Consider the following 22,758-nt stretch of genomic DNA (forward strand, 5'->3'; position numbering starts at 1 on the left):
CATTGATTCATCGAAGACTAGTCTTAAAGCTGTTTTACTGCATAATGGCAATGTTTTGCAATCAATTCCAGTTGGTCATGCAGTCCATATGAAGGAAACCTATGACAACATGAAACAACTTTTGAGGTGCATAAACTATGACCAACATCAGTGGCAGCTTTGTGGCGATTTGAAGGTTGTTGCTCTCTTCCTTGGTCTGCAGACTGGATACACAAAGTACTGCTGTTTTCTCTGCGAATGGGATAGTCGAGCAAGAGATTCCCACTACATCAAGAAAGATTGGTCACTCCGACAGTCATTGGAGCCTGGGAGGAAAAGTGTTCAGCATCCACCACTTGTTGAATCAAGGAAGATTTTGTTACCCCCCTTACACATCAAGCTGGGTCTGATGAAGAACTTTGTCAAGGCCATTGACAAAACACAAGCAGCTTTCAAGTACCTCCATGGAAAATTTCCAAGGTTAAGTGAAGCTAAGATAAAGGAAGGTATCTTTGTTGGTCCTCAGATTCGTGAACTTCTTCGAGATGATGCATTTGACCATGCTCTGCGTGGCAAGGAAAAGATGGCATGGAAAGCCTTCCAGTTAGTGGCAATAAATTTTCTCAGAAACAAGGCAGACAACTACAGGTTGTTTGTGGAAAACCTCCTCAAGGCCTACAAAAGCCTTGGTTGCAACATGTCACTAAAGATACATTTTTTGCACTCTCATCTAGATTTTTTTCCACCGAACTGCGGAGCAGTGAGCGACGAGCATGGCGAGCGATTTCACCAGGACATTGCAACAATGGAGAAACGCTATCAGGGCAAATGGAGCCCATCAATGCTTGCAGACTATTGCTGGACAGTGACAAGAGATGCTCCATTTAATGAATACAAGAGACAAACCAAGAAGCGCCGAGTAGACACTGAATAGGACTAAACTATGTACATAATAGTTTTTTGCCTTTTGTTTCATAATAAATTTTATTTATATAACCCTTTTGCTGATTTTTAATGTGTTACATAAACAGGACAGGTGAAATATCATGTAAAGCAACCATAAACACATGAAAAGACCTAGGTTTACAATTTATGATTAAAACTCTACTATCTACACAATATACATAGACATAAAATGTAAAAACTTAAAACAACTGATTGGCTACTGTTTCTAAGATATTTAATTGTCATATTTGAATTCAGCACATCAAAATACATAATAAATAGCACATTTTATCTCTGAAGCAGACGACTTCTCAAAAATTGTAGACCAGTGTTATCAAGTCATCCATGGCCTGTCACCCAATCCCAGCTTCTGGCAAATAGAGGCTAGGGACACCATTCCTGCCCATCCTGGCTAATAGGTCCATCAATGGCTATCTTCCATGAATCTATATAGCTCCCTTTTGAACCTCGTTATAGTATTGGCCTTGACAACACCCTCTGGCAAGGAGTTCCAGAGGTTGACAGTGCATTGCGTGAAAAAATACTTTCTTGTGTTTGTTTTAAACCTGCTACCTATTAATTTCATTTGGTGGCCCCTTGTTCTTGTATTATGAGAAGGAGTAAATAACACTTCCTTATTTACTTTCGCTATACCACTCATGATTTTATAGACCTCTATCATATCCCCCCTTAGTCGCCTCTTTTCCAAGCTGAAAAATCCCAGTCTTATTAATCTCTCCTAAAACAGAAGCCGTTCTGTACCCCTAATCATTTTTTTTTGCCCTTTTCTAAACCTTTTCCAATTCCAATATATCTTTTTTGAGATGGGGCAACCATATCTGCATGCAGTATTCAAAGTGTGGGCATACCATGGATTTATATAGAGGCAATATGATATTTTCTGTCTTATTATCTATCCCTTGCTTGATTCCCAACATTCTGTTTGCATTTTTGACTGCCGCTGCACATTGAGTAGATGATTTCAGAGAACTATCCACAATGACTCCAAGATCTTTCTTGAGTGGTAACAGTTAATTTAGACCCCATCATTTTATATGTATAGTTGGGATTGTTTTCCAATGTGCACTACTTTGCATTTGTCAACATTAAATTTCATCTGCCATTTTGTTGCCCAGTCACCCAGTTTTGTGAGATCCTTTTGTAGCTCTTCGCAGTCTGCCCGGGACTTAACTATCTTCAGTAGTTTTGTATCATCTGCAAATTTTGCCACCTCACTGTTTACCCCTTTTTCCAGATCGTTTATGAATATGTTAAATAGGACTGGGCCTAGTACAGATCCCTGGGGGACACCACTATTTACCTTTCTCCATTCTGAAAACTGACCATTTATTCCTACCCTTTGTTTCCTATCTTTTAATCAGTTACCAATCCATGAGAGAATCTTCCCTCTTATCTCATGACTGCTTATTTTGCTTTAGACCCTTTGGTGAGGGACCTTGTTAAAGGCTTTCTGAAAATCTAAATACACTATATCCACTGGATCTGTTGGAACACAGAGCTCTGGGAATAGAAATGCATTATGGTTAAGGCTACGTTTAGGTCACGGAGGTCATGGAAGTCACGGAATCCGTGACCTCTGGAGACCTCCATGACATTCTTTGCTTCAGCCTCAGGGGCTGCAGGACTCTTGAGCTGACAGACAGTGGGTTCCAGTGACAGCAGCAACAAGCAACAGGGCCCCCTGCATAGTTCCAGCGACAGGTGACAGACTCCTGAGGGGGCCCTCCTCAGGGTTCCAGCGACGGGAGACAACCTTGCTCGAGGAGAGGGGGATGCCTTGGGCGAGCAGCTGGGATGTCCCATTTTCTCTTTGGGAAATATGGTCACCCTGCAGCTCCCAGCTGCCGTGGGCAAAGGGGGAACCCCACAGCTCCCAGCCACCAGGGTGGTGAGGAAACCTTAATTATGGTGTTTATCTCATGAATGAGAGGCATTGCTTGATCTGGGGGTTGGATGAGAAGGGGAAAGATTTCCCTATATCTGCCTGCATTATGTCTGATTACAGGGACAGCTATCACTCCCACATTTTCAAAAGTGTATAAATTCCCGTTTAAACTATAGAATCTTATTCTACAGTCATGTCACTTTTTCTGTACTGCCAGATACAGAGGCTGTTTGCATTAAAAATGGAATCTCTACAACCCTTAGAGCCGGAAAGTCTGCATTATGACTTGACATGTTGCCCATGATTCTTATGTTAATATAGAAATATAACCTTTATTAAAGCTCTGCATTTATCTCTGTTATCCCCTCCAGGTAACGCGAGCCCTCGCTACATAAGATGCACATCTTACAATATTCCTTGCACCTCAGATATGGCCAAACAATCCCAGGTTCCCCTAGCTGCTGTCATAAAACCACTGGCTATGCTACCCACAGATGAGGTGAGAGCAACATCCTGGACCTGCAGTTAAGAGACTCTGAACTCCTGGCAGCTCGTTTATTCAGTATATGTCTGTCTATGGGAGCTAGATAATTTAAATTTTTGTGGAAGGAGAGTTTAGAGGATGAAGATTAAGCAAGCACTAGTTCTCAACAAATGTACACTGTCAAGTAATTGTTAGGCATGAGTGGGCTATGCTATGTTCTATGAAGGAACTGAAGAATTTGACCGCTACAATATTATTTACTCATGGGGGAATTCTGCATCACTGCACATGCACAGAATTTATGTCCCCCGCAGATTTCTTTGCTTCCCCACAGAAAAATGACTTTCTGACTGGGAAGGAAAGGGAAGCCACAAGACTGTTCATACAACCCTCCCCAGCAGTATGTTTCGGGTGCCCAAGGCAGCTGGCAGAGAGGTAAATCACTGTGGTGCAGGGGGTGGGATTGGGGAAGACCTGGCTGGTGCCTCCTACCCTGCGCTGGGCTCAGCTGCTAGTCCTGGCTGGGAGGGGGAGGGCAGGACTTCCTCTTCCCCTGCACAGCATCTGGGGCTATCAGACCCACCCCCAAATTTCTCCCCTGGCTGCAGGAAGCTCTGCAAACTGGCCCCCTTCCTTCTCTTCCCTCTCCCCCACTCCTCCCCATGTGTTTCCTGCACCCATCGCTCCTCAGCTGCAGGGGGAAGGGATCACTGTACAGGGAGCTGCTCCCCCATCCTCCCAACCCCCCATGCATCCACACTCCCTCATACCCAAACCCTTCCGCTGAGCCTCCACATTTATTTGACAAATAAAATTTGCAGAAATTTTAAATTTTTGGCGCAGAATGCCCTCAAGTAAATAACTTTAGATTCCCCACTTTATCAGCAGAGTTCAGTTAGTTTCTTTTTAACCCTCCCCACACCTCTCGCCAAACAAGTCAATTTCTGTGTGGCTAAACTGTTCATTGACAGCACCGCTCACTCGCCTGGCTCCCGCTCCCCTTCACACCCTCTCCCCGGCCCACCTGGCTTGTTCTGCCATAGCTACTTAAAATCATTCCAAGTCACTGAAGATAAATCTTTTCTAGCAGATGAAGCTGTGGAATCAAATAAGATTGCATATCAAATAGTACTGAGTTAGCTGTTTGTGACATGCATGCGTGCGTATGTGGCCGTGTATGGAGCACAGCACTGAGTGCCAGGAACGCCTGAGGTCTGTCCATGTCTCTGCCCTGATTTAGTCTATTACTCCTCTGCTGCTTTCACTTTGCATCTGTAAAACATGACTAATCCTTGCCTACCTTACAAAGCTGTTGAGAGGCTTAAAGATTGTGGAGCAATTTAAAGGTAGGTGCTATGAATACACATTGTAGTTGCAGGCCTGCATTACTTGTCTTTAACCATTAAAGGAGTGAAGTTCTGGAACAGCCTTTCAAGGGGAGTAGTGGGGGCAAAAGACATATCTGGCTTCAAGACTAAGCTTGATACGTTTATGGAGAGGATGGTATGATGGGATAGCCTAATTTTGGCAATTAATTCATCTTCGATTATTAGCAGGTAAATATGCCCAATGGTCTGTGATGAGATGTTAGATGGGATAGGATCTGAGTTACTACAGAGAATTCTTTCCTGGGTGCTGGTGAGTCCTGCCCACATGCTCAGGGTTTAGCTGATCTCCATATTTGGGGTCGGGAAGGAATTTTCCTCCAGGGTCTCCGCCAATCTGAAAAGCACTATGCAGGAACTCAAAGCAGTGGAGGACAATCCTGGCCCTTATGTCAGAAAACATATCCTTTGGAATAAGTTGGCACATAGTAAGGGGTGAAAATGTCTCTCTCTAAAGCCTCAGTTACAGAAAAATCACATCTGTGTTGAAGTTGCTGTTGAACATATGGATGTCAGATTCAAGAGGCAACAGCAACCACTTTTTGCATGGCTTCAGTGTTTTGAGTTCACACAGTGGGGTGATATAGTTTGCTGCTATTACAATATACAAACTATCAATGTTCCTAGACCACTTTACACAGATAATGAATGAATGAGGAGGAAAAGCAGAGAGCCATACATCAGTGGTTGTCTTTAAGATTACACTTAAATACTACTAAATCCATAAACCATGATGCTGCACATACATGTTTAAGAAGGCTTGTCTACACTACGGGCACTGCAGCTGTACAACTCCAGTGCTGTAGCTATGCTGCTATAGTGCCATAGTGTAGATGCATCCTACCAGGATAATAGGGTTTTTCTGTCACGAGATATCCCACCTCCCTGAACAGGAGTTCAGCATTCTTCTGTCAACCTATCCATGTCTACAGTGGGGATTAGGTCAGCATAGCCCTGGCACTCAGGGGCATAAATACTGACTTCTGTTGTTCCCCAGGGGTGCTCCACCCCTGCTGTGCCCCAAGGCCCTACCCTCACTCCACCCCCTTCCCCAGGGCTGCATGCTCGCTGCTTTCTGCCCTCCCTCAAACCCCTCGCAGTGCTGCCAAACAGCTGTGGCTGGTGGGTGCTGAGCACCCACTATTTTTCCATGGGTGCTCCAGCCCTGGAACTCCCACGAAGTTGGTGCCTATGCTCAGGAGTATGCATTTTTCACACTGCTTAGCAGTGTAGCTACATCCATCTAAATTTAAAGTATAGACCAAGCCATTGACTTTTAACCACTAGACCACCTGCCTTTTGGGATACATTGCTATGGAAATACTGTTTTCATTGGCCACTAAGTACTACAAAAGACAAGGTTAGGTTTTCCACTTTCCACCAAAGTAAGCTCATGCACCCATCTGCAGCGAGGCACGCTCCAGGATTTGATGCAGATATGAGCGAATGGCCCAAATGTAGTTGCTTTCCAGCCCCGTCAAGAAATTCTCTGCTGGCTTGAAGAGAAATCAGGAACAAAAGATTTGTGGGCATAGTCACAGTGAGCATGCAACAGCAGGCAGCAGTAGGGGAGGGCTTAACTAGTGCTATTCAGCATGATCGGACCTACGTTTCAAACCAGATGGACATCATCCCCGATGTATACTGATTTAGCTATTTACTTGAAATTATCTCTGTGCGGACTCTCAGAATGGTGGTGGCAGTGGTATTTTAATTTTATATTAAAGGTGGGACAAAGCTGAGTATATAAGAGTCTCATGAAAAATGAGTACACTTGGCCCAGTAGTCCAAAGCAGAATGCAGAGATATTAGACAATCACAGCAGCAACAATAGTTTAGTTTAATTTAATTTGAGATAATGAGACTGCAGCCTGAAAATCGAGGCATCCATGTTTTCTTGTCCTTGAGCAGCTAAATTCAAATGCGGTTGCTTGATACATGATCAGAATTTTCCCCCAGTCTCTCTCAAAGAATTCAGAGGTTAAGTGTGCTTCATAAAGTGAAGTGGCTGATATTTACACCTTTGGGAGTGGAATTAATTCTAGCAGTTGTAAGCCTTTCTGTATCTGGCAGTGGGTTTCCCTAGAGTTACTTTCTGTGAGAGAATGGAAATATGGCATTTGAGAAAGTCTCAAATAACTGATCTTACTGGGCTGGTGTAGAAAGAGGCTTGTCATGTTACTGCTATGGGCATTGGGGTAAAGTGCAGAGGGCAGGCTGTTAGATATCAGCACATGAACTTAGGGGGTGGAGAAAAAAGTTATCTTTAAATAGCACTGATCCATAGTCCAAACACTTACAAGCCAGCTAATTTGAGTATACAAAAAGAATTCCCACAACTGCACAAAAGCATCTAAGGAAATGCTTTCTGCACTTAATCTTTCTCCACTGCATCTGGTATTCACTGCACTCTTCTGACTGTTAACAACCGCAGCCCATTGAAGAGCTCCTGCACTAGGAGCTTGAGACAATAAGGCATTTATGAAATGTATTCCAAACTCTTGGACTCCACCGCTGTTAAAATGCTACGGCCTGCATAGTCTACCAGGAGGAAGTTTCAAGTTCTTTGATGCCTATATACACTTCCCCTCCCACTACTATATGACCTGTCTTTTGCTCCTCAGACCCCTCCCTATTTGGTAGACCATGGAGAACCTGGTCCTATACGGTGCAATCGGTGCAAGGCCTACATGTGCCCTTTTATGCAGTTCATTGAGGGTGGAAGGAGATTCCAGTGTTGCTTCTGCAGCTGCGTCACTGAGGGTAAGCCTTTTTTCTAGAATCTGAAAGATGTTTCAAGGAGGTGCAAAGAAATGATTTCATTAGAGGTGTCTTCATGGCATAGAAAACCCTAGAGCAGAGTAGAGCACAGTTTGTTGGCTTCTGCGCTGCAGTTCTTTATTCTTCAAAATATTCCACCAAAAGTACATTGAGGCACACAGTTAAGTGCTCAAGTCTGAAATGCTAAAGTTGATTGCACAAGTAAATTGAACCATACCCCTTGTGTGTTTGCCTGTCTAGCTAAATGATCACATACTATTTCTCAAACTAGAATATACATTTCTCATCATTGAACACACACGTAGTATCTTACGTTTGTTAATTTGTTTACTTACTCTGTTTCCGTTGTCCAGAACGCTTTTGACTTTTGACAGTCAAAGTGTGGAACTCTTTGCCAGAGGATGTTGTGAAGGCCAAGACTGTAACAGGTTTCAAAAAAGAACTGGATAAGTTCATGGAGGATAGGTCCATCAATGGCTGTTAGCCAGGATTGACAGAGATGGTGTCCCTAGCCTCTGTTTGCCAGAAGCTGGGAATGGGCAACGGGATGGATCATTTGATTACCTGTTCTGTTCATTCCCTCTGGGGCACCTGGCATTGGCCACTATTGTAAGACAGGATACTGAGCTAGTTGGACCTTTGGTCTGACCCAGTATGGCCATTCTTACATTCTTATGACTTGCATTTAAATAGATTAATGTTTTTCTCTCAACAATTTAGTCAACAGCATGTACTGTAGCTTCTTTTCAACCAACATTGCAGCCTACTTAGGTGCCATTCAGTGGCGAGGCAATTAACAGCTGTAAATGGCAATGGTCTATTGACTGTTTAGTCTTCACTGTTACTCTAAGTTGATACACAATATACTCCAGGTTAAATAGTATAATTTACTGTGTACTTGTCATATAAATGACTTCCATGCTCTAGCATGCACAGAGTAGTGCATAGAACTACAAGATGCTACACATGTATTTAAGGTTGTAAAACAAATTACATGTCTTATTATTTGAGAAATAGTGGTCATGTTTATTCTCAAAGGGGCAGAGTAAGGTTGCTCAGGCAGCCTTTGTAACTTTATTTCTGTCAGTCGTGAACTGTCCTACATTAAAATTCTCAAAATACTCAATATAGTTTTTAAATAAAAATAGAAAAAAGAAATTCCATTATCTGCAGCCCTTTGACTAGGTATCTCTGTCCTGCACACTGCACACACTGTCCTGGTCACTGTAGGAATAGTGCAGGGGATTGTCTTACCTGTGAACCTTAAGAAAAGAGAGCATCCCACAATTCTGCAGCTAGTGTCTGTGAGGAGAAGACCTCCTCTCTTCTCATCTACCCCCTCAAACACACATTAGGTACCCGCTCAACTATTTCCAAAGTGCATTTGGGCACAGACATGTACATCTGAACTTTTTAGTTTGCAGCTAAATTAGCCCTGCATGTATATTGCAGCCTTTAGTGGCACACTGTGAGTAGCAAAGGCTAGGCAGACTGCTTCACAAGCAGTGCTTTGCCCATAATGGCTCTGGCCCACCATAACTGCCCTTCCTGTGCTAGCAGCATCGCTGTAGCAGACTCTGCCCTCTGAGGCTGTATGTGCAGCATGGTGGGGCTATCCCTCTTCTTATGGAGATGCACATGGTGAACCTTTAACTTATCTCAAAATCCTCTTTGAATCACTTGATGTCAGCACCCCTTTTACCATTTAACTCAATCTTATATTCGGGGGAAATCCTCTGAAACAACCCAGATTCTGGTACAAGGTGATTTTTTGTAGTGACATTTCTGACTGAGCACAGCTCTTGAGTCTGTTAATGCTGCTCCTAGGCTGCCAGTTAAGATTCCCCAGTTATGGTCACATGCACACTAGTGCAAAGCACTGACCAGCTTTCCTTTGGTGTAGTCGAACACTCACTGCAGCTGTCACCAGGTTTGCTGTCTGTTGACAGTCAAAGTATTAACTGTTGTAAACAAAGTATGTGTCTGTAAAATTTGATGTCTTTGTCCCTAGTGCCTCCTCACTACTTCCAGCATTTGGATCATACCGGCAAGAGAGTGGATTTCTATGATCGACCTGAATTATCGTTGGGCTCCTATGAGTTTTTGGCAACAGTCAGCTACTGTAAGGTACAATAGTGTACAGTTAGTGCATTGCTATGATGTTAAATAAATCCCATGTCCTCTGAGAAGCTAAGTGGAGGCTGAATCAGCTGGATTGACTTTCTAGCTGGTAAAGTCCATTGATGGCAGCTCCTTATACATCTGAATCAGGTCAGATTTTACATACTTGCTTTCCACTGTAAAGTAAGTCATATTGCACATCCCATAATATCAGTAATTATTACCAGTAGCTTGTACTTTCCTAGATACGGTTTTAGTTATCTGTCCACAGTGGCAGCTGCACCTTGCCTGCCATCTGCTAGAGAAGACAAGTTTCTGTTGCCTGATAGTCACTGGGAATTGAGCAGTTAGAGATGGGAACTAATGGGATAGAGCAAGCCCCTATAGCAGTTACTGGCAGTAATCACACTTTGTAAAGAGGGTTTCAAAGATGCAAGGCCGGTAAATCTGATCACATATTTGAAACACTAGAATAGTCTGGAAAACTCACCTGCTTCAGATTCTACACATTAGTCAGTTTAAACAATATCCTAATTTTTCAGACCCTTTTTTGGGGAAAGACACATGTATTAGAGTTCTATATTAAAAATACTCATCTGTTTGCTGAAAAGGATAGGAAAATAGTTTTCTAAATGTTGCAGCTTTTTACTGACCATGACCATATTTTTGATTTTACTGAGAGCTGGCAGCACAGCTTTCAAACACATCTCCACACTTCAGGCAAAACAGCCAACTGGGATTGTGGGGTAGAAGGCCTTCCCCACACTCTTCCATATTCTCCATATTCCTCTCTGATTCTTCACAACTTGCCACCAGTTCTGCCACCCTATTAAAGTCCTTTCTCTCCTTCTATAGCTTAAGATTCCATGTATGCCAGTAGTGAGGCACTTGCTACCCTGTTGTTTCAGTGGTCTGTCTGTCCTGTGCTCTACTTTCCATTCTGACTGTAGACTTGCAAAGAAAGGAAGTGCTGATTGGAACCAGCCTCTTCAAAGCAGAATCAGTGCTCTGAGAAATAAGGACTCCCAGCTCTGCGGGAGGAAGGTCTTCATTCCCAGTGCAAGACACTAGCTTCCAAAGTCTTCTAGAGCATGAGAGTTCTGGGAAATCCTGCCTGCCTGCTGCCCACACCATCAGGCCTGGTCCATGTAAACAGGAGCTTGCTTTATACCAAGCCTGTTCTTCCTGCTCAGTCGCTCAGCGATGCTACATTCCATCTAGGGCTTGTGACATTAGAGCCCTTCCATGCATGATTGTGATGTGTCAGACACTAGGATTCAGACATACTTAAATTAATTGGGTGGGAGTGGAGAAGCAAATTAAATGCCAGTATCTTAGTTTCTGCTCTTAACTGATTACTAAATAGAAGTAATTGGGGTTTTGATGGCATTACTTTGTCTGGGTAGCAGAGCCTTTGTATGATCTCTTCTTAAGCATGGTGTAATGTTTTTCTTTCCCTCTTCCCACAGAATAACAAGTTTCCCAATCCACCTGCTTTCATTTTCATGATTGATGTGTCTTACAATGCTGTAAAGAGTGGCTTGGTGAGGCTGATCTGTGAAGAGTTGAAGTCACTCCTGGATTACCTGCCCAGGTAACTAGCTCCTTTGTTCTGTACTGTCGCAGCCAGCAACCGCAGCAAAGCTGCTACCCCTCTATGCCTTTGCAGAGGGGACACTCCCTTTAGAATGCTTTTACTGCTGGTGAAAAGTGAAGGTTGACAGCATGCATGAGCCTGGCAAGTAGCACTGCAAGCCTACATACCCTGGCCCAGCAGTGTGATTCAGCTCTGTCCTGAAGGGATGGCGTTGAGAGTGGCCACCTTCATGGCTCATTCAGTCTGTGCCCAGCAAAGGAGCTGTGGCCAGCTTAGTACCAGTTGTGGTTACCTATCCACTAGGAACGATGGTACAGTTACCCGTTCTCTAGTCCTGGTTTGTTCTATTTGATTCAGCATATTGCAGCAGTTGTGCTTTCAATGACCCCTGTGATGCAGTAAGTGTCTTTATTTTACAGGGAAGGCAACATGGAAGAGTCAGCCATTCGGGTGGGCTTCGTCACTTACAACAAAGTGTTGCACTTCTATAATGTGAAGAGCTCATTGGCACAGCCGCAAATGATGGTTGTGTCGGACGTAGCTGATATGTTTGTGCCGCTGCTTGATGGCTTCCTGGTGAACGTGAATGAGTCCAGGACAGTTATTGTCAGGTAACAGGGACTGGGGTAGAAATGTGCAGTAAATGGCTTGTCAAAGGGACCCATACTGTGTCGAAATAGGATCCAACTCTGATAATGCCCAGTTGTACAATGCTTGGCTATAGTATTTGAATCATACATGTAATAGTGTTTAGGTATAACTTTAATGTTAAGTATGCCCACAATGGAGCTGGCAAAGAACAGGGAAGTGCACTATGATTGGGGGTATCCTTATGTTGCCAGGATGCTGCAACTCTAATAGCCTCCACAAAGTTTTATATGCACCAGTTTGTTAGAAAATGCTAAAAGACAATAACCAGAACATGGTATGCTAGCAACTGATGCACACCTTGGAATACAGCTGTATTTCACTTCATTGTCGGGGTTGTCTGAGCTTGCTCAACTAGAACTGTGACTGAACTGGCAGGAGGCTGCAAAATGGGACCTTAAGAGAAAGGCTTCTTTAGACAAGAATCTGTTAGACTGTCACTGAGAGCAGGAGATCATAACGGAATTCACAAAGTCGGTTTATCTGAGGTTACTGCTTAGTAGCCGAGAGTTGAGGTGACTGCTGACTAAATTGATTCTGTGGGGAAAAATGAGTGAGTGGCTTACGTAAAACTAATAAGCATATTAAGCTTTGAGTACTTGACAGGTGATGTTTGGCCGACTGAGTGAGACCGGGACTTATTCTTATTACCCAGAAATTTAGAAAGCAGCACAGTGAAGCAACTGAAGGGGAATGAACAGAAGACAGTAGAACTTTTAAGTTAGAAACTAGAGTTTTCTTACTGTCTTGCATGTGATGTTCCTGAGGGACAAAGAATAGGAAGCTCAGATCATAACTTCGAAGGAGAAGAGGAAGTTATTAGAAGAAGCATTAGTTGGGGCCTTAGAATGTGCACTGAGGAGGCAAATGCAGGCAGAGGAAGTGGATGGAGAGATGACTAAAGATCAGTTTAAGAAACTCAATAGCATGCAGGTTAGAGAAGGATTAGTCATGTTAATAATCACTATTTACAATGCACCTCAGTCCCAAAGGTCACCAGCTGTGGATTTAGAAGGTGAGCTTTGAATCCCTTTTGATGTTCTCCTTTTCCCTCTTTCCTGGCAGTTTGCTGGACCAGATCCCGGAAATGTTTGCAGACACAAGAGAAACAGAAACTGTCTTTGCCCCAGTGATTCAGGCAGGAATGGAGGCACTGAAGGTTTGTTGACATGCTGTTGTGGGGAGTGGGTTAATTCTGCTAAAGGTTCTGTTTTTACAGCAGAAGCACCTTTGTTTAGGGAATCTAAGTGCTGTTCATAAACAAAGTTGTTGTTCCCCTCAGGTGTGTGTGCAATTGGTAGGGAATGCTTAACCCATCAATGAAATGCAGCCACCTGTGTGGTTCAAGTTAGCAGCTCTTTAACCTGCTCAATTAATTGTTTAGGATAGAAAGTGAAGAATACCCTATGCAACTGAAACTGCACAGGACTTTAACTGTAGTTTAGAATAATTGCCTGAGATGAAAATTGGTCAGGTCCCTGGGGTTGATATGCACATTGTTACAAAAAGTGCCATGGGAACTTGTAAATGGTTTAGGACCTTGGTTTTATGTCTCCTCTGAAAGATTGCTCTGGCAGTTGCATTAGTTCTGATTCAGAGAGGACACCACCACTAATTTGCCAACATCACTTTTGCAAAGCTCCTAGACAATTTCTAAAGATTTCCTATCCCAATACCTGACCCAGCTCAAACCTGTATGTGTTGATCCATTGGCTAATCATGTGAGAATTCCCTAGAAGACACTGCTACCTGTTCATGAGAATTGTTATCCATATTCACTTACACTGAGAGGAAAAGCAAAGACAAGCCATTCGGTATCCCACTCATGAGGTATCTAAGGACTGGGGGATCTACCTGCTGGCAGTTGAGCCATTAAAAAGATACTTTAGGCATGGGATAGTGTTTTAAAAATAATAAGCTGAGGAAGCTGTTTCCAAAATCCACTGCATTCCCTATAACTGTACTTCTGTTTCACCCACAAAACATGGGAGCTATTAATCTCAGACAGGTAGGCTCATCAACTACTTGGTCACATCAGTGAAGGATTAAGTACCTAACTAGTATAGAGGAACCAGTGATAATATAGGCTTTTAATGTAGTCCCAGAGATATTCTTCTTGAGAAATCCACTGTTCCTCATCAGCTCTTTCTCACCTAAGCAATTTCATCCCCTCCCCTGTAGGCTGCAGAGTGTGCTGGCAAGCTCTTCATCTTTCACACCTCACTGCCCATTGCAGAGGCTCCAGGGAAGCTGAAGAACAGAGATGACAGGAAGCTAATCAACACAGATAAGGAAAAGGTAACAATTGATGTACTGCTTAGAAGAGAGTTTGTATTGCTCTGGGGTAACCTAGAAGGAATCAAGAAGAGATGTAAAGTCTCCATAGTAGCTAACTGAAAATCTTCTATCTAATGGCTATTCCCCTTGGGTTGCCATCTGGAACTGAGTATGTGTTAACTATAAGGACAGAAAACGCTTCTGTGTCGGGGACAAGAGTGGGTAGTATTAGAATTCAGAAACCAAGGAGGGGGGAGAATAATTGTATAACTAAGAAGTTCTGCACCATCAGAAGGTTTACACCTAGTACCTATTTAATCCTAGGTGGAAAGGTGCCTCACATATCCTAATATGCTGAAGAAATATGTATGTTGTCTGTAGCAGTTACACTGGTCTCATGTTCCCTTTTTTTCCACTCCCTTTCAATCTCTGTACTCCATCTGTCCTCCATAGACTTTGTTTCAGCCTCAGACGAGCTTCTACAGCAACTTGGCCAAGGACTGTGTGGCCCAGGGCTGCTGTGTAGATCTGTTTCTTTTTCCAAACCAGTATTTGGATGTGGCGACACTGGGGGTGGTTCCTTACCAGACAGGTGGCACTATTTATAAATACGCCTATTTCCAGGTAAGTGCTTTCTTGGGTCAGGCTAGCACCTGTTCTATACAGGTGAACAAAACCCATCACTTAGTTGCCTGTTTTCTTTCATGGGATATGGGCCATCAGTGAGGATCTTAGTTTATACTTGAAACTCAAGATTATAACTTACGTGCTTTTATTTGCTTTATATTTCTGACTTATTGGTACCAAGGGCAAAAAATGAACCTGTGCTATATAGTTTAACAATAAGAAAAGGCTAATGAAAAGTGAAGAGCATTATCAGCCCTATAACAGTCATCCCAATGTATTACCTACAGGGCAGAATCTCCCAGCAGTGCTGGCTACATAGAGACACTTAGCATTCCAACTTGTGCTAGTTCAGGTATCTTCCTTAACTTACCAGATGGAGAAAGCTTTGCTTTTAAGTTAAAACATCAGAATGCTCTGTAGTTAAGATGAGCGGTGAAGTTTCTGCATCATGAAAATGTACGTCTAAGGCTTACTTCCGAGGTTAAATTAGGCTTAGAATCATAGAATCATAGAATATCAGAGTTGGAAGGGACCTCAAGAGGTCATCTAGTCCAACCCCCTGCTCAAAGCAGGACCAATTCCCAGCTAAATCATCCCAGCCAGGGCTTTGTCTAGCCGGGCCTTAAAAACCTCCAAGGAAGGAGACTCCACCACCTCCCTAGGTAACGCATTCCAGTGTTTCACCACCCTCCTAGTGAAATAGTTTTTCCTGATATCCAACCTGGACCTCCCCCACTGCAACTTGAGACCATTGCTCCTTGTTCTGTCATCTGCCACCACTGAGAACAGCCGAGCTCCATCCTCTTTGGAACCCCCCTTCAGGTAGTTGAAGGCTGCTATCAAATCCCCCCTCATTCTTCTCTTCTGGAGACTAAACAATCCCAGTTCTCTCAGCCTCTCCTCATAAGTCATGTGCTCCAGACCCCTAATCATTTTTGTTGCCCTCCGCTGGACTCTTTCCAATTTTTCCACATCCTTCTTGTAGTGTGGGGACCAAAACTGGACACAGTATTCCAGATGAGGCCTCACCAATGTCGAATAAAGGGGAACGATCACGTTCCTCGATCTGCTGGCAATGCCCCTACTTATACAGCCCAAAATGCCGTTAGCCTTCTTGGCAACAAGAGCACACTGTTGACTCATATCCAGCTTCTCGTCCACTGTGACCCCTAGGTCCTTTTCAGCAGAACTGCTACCTAGCCATTCGGTCCCTAGTCTGTAGCAGTGCATGGGATTCTTCCGTCCTAAGTGCAGGACTCTGCACTTGTCCTTGTTGAACCTCATCAGGTTTTTTTCTGCCCAATCCTCTGCTTCATTCATAATAGATGTTCATTCCAAATGGATGTAATGTTTGTGGGAGAGATAGGGAGAATCTGGAAGGCAAACTGCACAGGAGGTATAGGGAACAAGTTCATATTCTTCAGGCAGCTCTCAAGGAAGAGGGAAACTGAAAAGGGTTTTAGCAGGTCTCCAAATAGACACTTAATGGCTTCTTTTGTCAAGATCAGCTGGATCAAATGTTGTTCTCTGAAATGAGTGTTGTATACAATGTCTCAGGCTTCACATCATGAAACTTGTCTGTAGTTGGGCCTAAATCTGCCATGTCCTGAAAATCTCATTTTACATAATATCAGGGTTCAGCACTTCAGAAACTGACTGTAATCCTCTATATGTGTGTACAGTGGCCAGAGATTTCTATTTCCATCACAACGGATTGCAGAAACTCTTAGCCAGAGTTCTGCTCCTCTCACCTAGTGTAGATATCCCCAATGGTGTTCTGTGGTAAAGGTTTTCTGAATCCCTCTCACTAGCAGTCATTGGTGCAGTGGTCTCCAGCAGTTTGTATGGAGCAGGATTCCCTACCTTGAAAGAAGTGGCTCCTAGGGCATTTTGGGGAATGGGATGTTGAGATCTGAGAGAAGGCTCTTTGGGGGGAGGGAAGAGAGGATTTGAGATACCTTTGGTCTGTGTGTGTTGAGGCCTGAAGGGCAACTCAGATTTTTTTGGTGTGTCAGGCCTGACTTGGAGCTTTGTGTTCTAGCTGGAGACAGACCAAGAACGGTTCCTGAATGACTTGCGCAAAGATGTCCAAAAGGAAGTGGGATTTGATGCTGTGATGAGGGTGCGCACAAGCACGGGTGGGTATTTGCATTGCCTAGACTTAATAAATTGGCCAGTAAACATGTAGGGAGTGGGAAGGGTCATAAACACACAAAGCCTGGAACATACCGAGGTTAGGCTGCGGACTCTGCCCTTGTAAAGCTCTAAAGTCCATGGGATTATGGCAAAACTGAATGAAAAGCTGAAGCAAGAGATCTCAATGTAACTTAGTGTCCCTGATAGACAAGGTCTGCCGCACCTTCCCAAATGCTGCCTGCTAGACTACTCTGCTATAAAATGTGGCTTGTTCACCTTTTCTTCCTTTCAGGTATTCGAGCAACGGACTTCTTTGGAGCTTTCTACATGAGCAACACGACGGATGTGGAACTGGCGGGTCTGGACTGTGATAAAACCATCACAGTGGAATTCAGACATGATGACAAACTGAGTGAAGATAGTGGGGCGCTTCTTCAGGTGAGGCAGAAGACAGTCTGCAGGGAAGGGAGTGGGTGAGAACTTTCAAACTAAAAAATGTTATCGCACGCTACCAGACCTTCTCCAGATGGAGATACAGGACCATTGATCTTTGGAGTTGACAGCATCCACCTGTGTAACTTGCTATAAGGTTCCCTCTTTTGGAATTAAAATCACTTTCTCAGCTGTTCATACACTGGGTTATATGTCTGCATTGCTGAGGGGTTCTGCTAGATTCCTTACTTGACTGAGGCGCCCTCCAGCTTGAATGCTGATGGCCTATTGAAAGAACAAGTCTTCCATCCTCCCTCATTGGCTCGTGGTGAAACTTTCACAAGCATTTCCTTTCCTCTCTGCCCAAGTCACACAACTAGATGTTTCCCTTGGGTCCTTCTCCCATTCCACCTCCTCTTCAAAGCCCTCCAGGCAGTTAATTTTCCAAGACTCTCTAAGCCAGTCTTCCCTACAGAGACATTTTCCCCATATGTGGAACTATAAAGAAGCTCAGTCTCTTTCTGTTTATTGCCTCCTATCCCCTATTCTGTGTCTATATGCTCTTGGCTTTGATTGTAAATCCTTTAAAACTAGAACAGTATCATCCTAATTGTCTGTCCAGCTATCCAAGCCTTGTTTGGAATAGTGGAAGTTCACACATGGGAGGGACTTGATAGTGTTAAATGCCTTCTAATGCACCATATGAAGGCTTTTCTATAGGAAGGAAGAGGCACAGTGTGTTGGTTGAAAAACCACTAGCTTTTCAACAAAAGGAATGATGGACAGTTAGCTCTGGGGTACAGCAGGCCAAACCCTAAATCACCTCCCCTTTCTCAGGCTCAGGTAGCTAACCTGAGGTTACACTCCAGATCAAAGGGTCGGATGTTAACAAAATGGTTTGTGCTGATTTGCTTACTGTAGCAGGACTGAGTTCTATTTAACTGTTCTGTCATTCTGTACATGTCTCTTTTATAGTGTGCTCTGTTGTACACAAACTGCGCAGGACAGAGACGACTCCGCATTCACAACCTCTCCCTGAACTGTTGCACGCAACTTGCTGACCTCTACCGGAATTGCGAGACAGATACACTCATCAATTTCTTGGCTAAGTTTGGTAAGAGACTGTCTTGGAGACAGTGCTAGTCTTACTATTATTTTATAGTTCTCTTTCACAGCTAGTGGCACTTGTTTTTTACTTTCTTCCACCAAAGACTTGACAGTTGGTGGTTGGAGTTTTCAAATCCTTGTGTTCCTACAGTCTTTTCCCTCCCACAGATAGCTGTGATCATAGTACTCTTTGTCTGGACTGAGGGGCAGACAGAAGGCACAGCCTTGCTGCCTGTTGAGTCAGATGCCAAGACTGGTCGGTGGACTGGCTGAACAAAAGGAGGCATGTGTATGTGTGTAGCTATTGCTACCTGCATATGTCCACTCCTGGAACCAAAGCGCTTTTCCCCCTTTAATGTTCCTGAGTTCCTCTGCTCCAGGCATGGAAAAACACAAAGTTGCTCCCACACCGACGTCACAGTAGTTAAACCGATGAACATCCTCATAGTGCCAAACCAGTGTATATTAAAAGTATACGAATTAAATAGGGTTCAGGGAACTGCAGAAGTCATCTGTGCTCTCCTCTCCAAGAGGAAGAGAGGGTCACTTGCATTCCACAGTGACCCCTCCTGTCCCCTTAGGGAATGGCATTGCCAGGCTCTACAAGGAGTCTCACCAGTTGTCCTTGCCCAGAAGTGTGGCTGGCCGTGCTGCAGGGCCTTGAAGGTGTGTGTGGGGTGGGAGAGATGGAGAGTATGCATTCAAACAAGGTAAATGGGGATTGTTTGAGTTTCCGGTAGGAATGTGTAGACTCTTTCCCACAAAGGAAAAAAATGAAGTATAACTAATTCTATAATGTAAACCATCTGAGGTTGCTCTAGGTTTCTACACATGGCTACAGTAAAGATTTTAGATCACTTTATAAGTTAAATCATTATTAATGACAACATTTAACATCCCTGCTGATTTTTTTTTTCTTTCGTGTCTTCCTGTGCAGCGTATCGTGGGGTTCTGAATAATCCAGTCAAGACAGTGCGAGACACGCTGATCAACCAGTGCGCACAGATTCTGGCATGTTACCGAAAAAACTGCGCTAGCCCCTCTTCTGCTGGCCAGGTGACTGCTTGTGGTTCGGTTTGGATGGCAGCTTTTGGAGGTTCAGCTTGAGAAGGGAACTCCTCCCATCCCATTTAATCTGAGTGGAGTGCTTTATTTAGCAGCTGGGGGCAGAAATATAACCAGATAGCTTGGAAGAGAAGCTCTGCTCAGAGCGACTTCTCAGGTAGACTTTCCTGACATTGAGGCACACCAGTCACCATCTCCTCAGGAGAAACTTATAATATCACGTGCCCTGTGATTCTTAGGAGCCGGTACCTTACATGATACTTGACCTCTTAAATAGAGACCTCCATAGCCGGGAATCCCATTCCTTAGATACTAGGTTTCTTTGAATGCACAACACTTCAGTATGTTAAAGTTTAATCATGGATCTTTTAAATGTTTTGGGTGGAGCCTCTTCAGATTTATTCCAGTGTTGGGCAAGCTTCCTTTGTATGGCTCTGCTACTACAGTATTTCTCAAGCACTATTATGATGCAAGAGAACCACAGGGTGAGTGTCTGAATCTCAGCATCAGATATCTTAAAGAACTAAGGATGCCATAATGAACCAAAGTGTGTTCCTGTCTGAATGAACTACACAGTGTGAAAACTAATAGGCTCCAGAATTCTAAGGAATTGTAACTGTGATCCATTGCGATTTCCTTTCTAAGTTTCCCCCTCTCTCTTTTTTTGTGGTCATTGAAATTACCTGCTATCTCATTCAGTGAGATGGCTGATTAACTTCTATCTCTTTATTCCTCATCTTGCCATTTGTAGCTGATCCTTCCTGAATGCATGAAGTTGCTTCCTGTGTACTTGAACTGTGTGTTGAAGAGTGATGTCCTGCAGCCTGGGGCAGAAGTCACCACTGATGACCGCGCCTACATCCGCCAGTTAGTCAGCTCCATGGATGTAGCAGAAACAAACGTTTTCTTTTACCCCAGGCTTTTGCCTCTGGTAAGTACTTTTGTTCCGAGTACATTTGAGCCTTGTTACACACCATGAGTAGTCTTCATTCCAGAGACTTCACCTCTTCCCCCCCCCGTCCCCTGCCCCAGAAGAGTAACATTTCCTTGTGAGATGTAAGAGCTCGATGGGAGAGGAGTTGAGATGTGCCATCCAGCAGGTACCTTTTTAATACCATAAATTTTATGTTTATTACCACACACTGTGGATTTGACAAGGTTTTTAATCCTCCTCCTACCCGGTGGGAATGGGTGAGCAGGGTCCTATGTGCTCTTTTGCAGCCTGGAAAATCCTCTTTTGCATCCTTGTAATCCTACATGACAACCACAATCCTTCCAGCCTAGGAGGATGAATTGGGATTTTTCTGATGCTGCTCCTTAATTAAATGGGAAGACACCTGAAATAACACTAGCTGCAGAATGCACTCCCACCGCAGGGGTCAGTATTGAGATTGCGGAGTATTGCTGCTAGGGCCATGAGGCCCATCTGTTCTCGTTAGCAGTAAATCGTCTCTAGTTTATTTCACAGCATACTCAACAGGAACGATGTTATAGCTAATAGTGCAATTCATTCCCAATTGGTGCAGCATTGCAGATTGGTACATGATTTGATGTCCTTTTTTTTAGAAGAAGGAAATGTATGAGCAGCTACCTTATGAGTCAGAGAAACTTAGGGCAGAAATTGGTGTGGCTCGTAAGACTTAGGGGCATCCATGTAGTCCTTGCTCTGTAACATTTGTAATTCCCAGCTAAACATTATTAAGTAAGAATGTCTAACGAGGGGCTCGATTAATTTAATATTTGAACAGACCAAAGTAGATGTTGACAGCGACACCTTGCCAGCGGCAATCCGGAACTCTGAAGAGCGACTCTCCAAGGGCGACATGTACCTGCTAGAGAATGGACTGAACATCTTTGTGTGGGTAGGAGTGAATGTTCAGCAGGGCCTGATCCAGAACCTCTTTGGAGTATCATCCTTCAACCACATCAGCAGCACTCTGGTGAGCTGGATAGGGTGGAGCAGGCTAGGGGGAGGATGTGTGCAGGGCTCGCAATAATTGGAGCAATGAGCATCCAACTCAGAAGGTTGTCATCCTAAAATCTCATTGAGTAGTTTCATTGTAGCCCATAGGAAAGAATGTTTTATCCATTTGATTTAGCTGGCATGAACATCAACTTCAGAACTCTCTACTTATATCCCTGTTCACGAAAGCAAGTTTGGAAAAGCTGGCTAAAGCCCAGCATGGGGCCTCATTGTCCCCTTGCTGCCACATGCATGAGACTGTGAGAGATGATGTTTTTTATTTAGAAATCTTAAGAGTCTTTTGCAGAGATTCTCCCATCTCCCACCGCATCCCTTGAGGAGTGTAGGAAGGGGCTTACTAACAGCAGGGCCTGTCCCCACACCCTCCAATCTGGCAGATCCTAGGAGGCTGTGCTAGGCCAGGGCCATCTGTATATAACTTGTACCCCTGCTTTGTTCCTTGGCTCCCTAGCAGTGAAGTTCTAGTGCCGAGGAATGTATTAGCTTTTCCTGGTGAGTTTGGGCCAAAGGAAGAACAATAAGTAGCTTGCCCACTCCTTCCCTGGACTGCACAGAGACCTCTGGAGTCTGGGGGAGACAGTGCCTCTGAGGTGGTTAGAGTTCCCTTTTAGCACAAATAGGTGGAGGTTGATCTGGACTCAGAGGAAGAACACATCCATACCTGGAGCAAGGTGGTCACAATATGGCCAATAATATGGTCATATGCTGTGTTTTAGGTGAGACCTTAAGCCCATTCCACTGTCTTTAAACCCAGGACTTTCCTTCTGGCTAACGTGTTATTCTGTTGTTTTACCTAGACGGTGACGTTAAGGACAGTTAAGAGGCTAGTTATACCTAAACTATTCACTTTGAGTTCCTTCAGTCTGATTTCTAGCCACTTGCCTAGCTGGGCAAGTTACTCTTGTAGCTTATCTGACCAAGCCATTCAGTGAGGAGAGCACTGCCAGTATGTGCTAGGCAAATGGGGTAATAGTTCTGTATTTCTATCCTCTGTTGAACAATCTCGTTTTAAAAATAGTCTTTCCAATAACTTCACCTATTCCTGGCTAGCTAGTAGCTAGACTGGCCTGAAAGCGTGGACTTTTACCTGTGTGTTATGAGGAAAGCAGCAAAATTGATTATTGACACTACTGTAATTCTGTGTGTGTAATGGGGATCTGGTCTTTTACATTCCAGAGTACCTTGCCAGTCTTGGAAAACCCCTTCTCTAAGAGAGTGCGATCCATCATTGACATGTTCCAGGCACAAAGATCCCGCTACATGAAGGTAAAGAACTTGGCTCCT

General features: G+C 43.9%; 1 protein-coding gene across 5 annotated transcripts in view; it reads left to right on the plus strand.

The window, feature by feature from the left end:
* SEC24C (SEC24 homolog C, COPII coat complex component) overlaps positions 1–22,758 on the plus strand; it is an 83,216-nt gene that overhangs the window by 55,522 nt on the left and 4,936 nt on the right. For all 5 annotated transcript variants that reach the window (XM_054033550.1, XM_054033551.1, XM_054033552.1 and 2 more), the window contains 15 exons: positions 3,202–3,329; positions 7,324–7,462; positions 9,492–9,607; positions 11,071–11,195; positions 11,618–11,809; positions 12,912–13,005; positions 14,028–14,144; positions 14,577–14,747; positions 16,792–16,888; positions 17,179–17,324; positions 18,294–18,432; positions 19,363–19,481; positions 20,242–20,421; positions 21,239–21,430; positions 22,651–22,740. In XM_054033550.1, the coding sequence (XP_053889525.1) occupies positions 3,202–3,329; positions 7,324–7,462; positions 9,492–9,607; positions 11,071–11,195; positions 11,618–11,809; positions 12,912–13,005; positions 14,028–14,144; positions 14,577–14,747; positions 16,792–16,888; positions 17,179–17,324; positions 18,294–18,432; positions 19,363–19,481; positions 20,242–20,421; positions 21,239–21,430; positions 22,651–22,740 (2,045 nt within the window). The remainder of the gene's footprint in view (positions 1–3,201; positions 3,330–7,323; positions 7,463–9,491; positions 9,608–11,070; positions 11,196–11,617; positions 11,810–12,911; positions 13,006–14,027; positions 14,145–14,576; positions 14,748–16,791; positions 16,889–17,178; positions 17,325–18,293; positions 18,433–19,362; positions 19,482–20,241; positions 20,422–21,238; positions 21,431–22,650; positions 22,741–22,758) is intronic.

This window comes from Malaclemys terrapin, chromosome 7 (genome assembly GCF_027887155.1).
Source record: "Malaclemys terrapin pileata isolate rMalTer1 chromosome 7, rMalTer1.hap1, whole genome shotgun sequence".
Taxonomy (NCBI): Eukaryota; Metazoa; Chordata; order Testudines; family Emydidae; genus Malaclemys; species Malaclemys terrapin.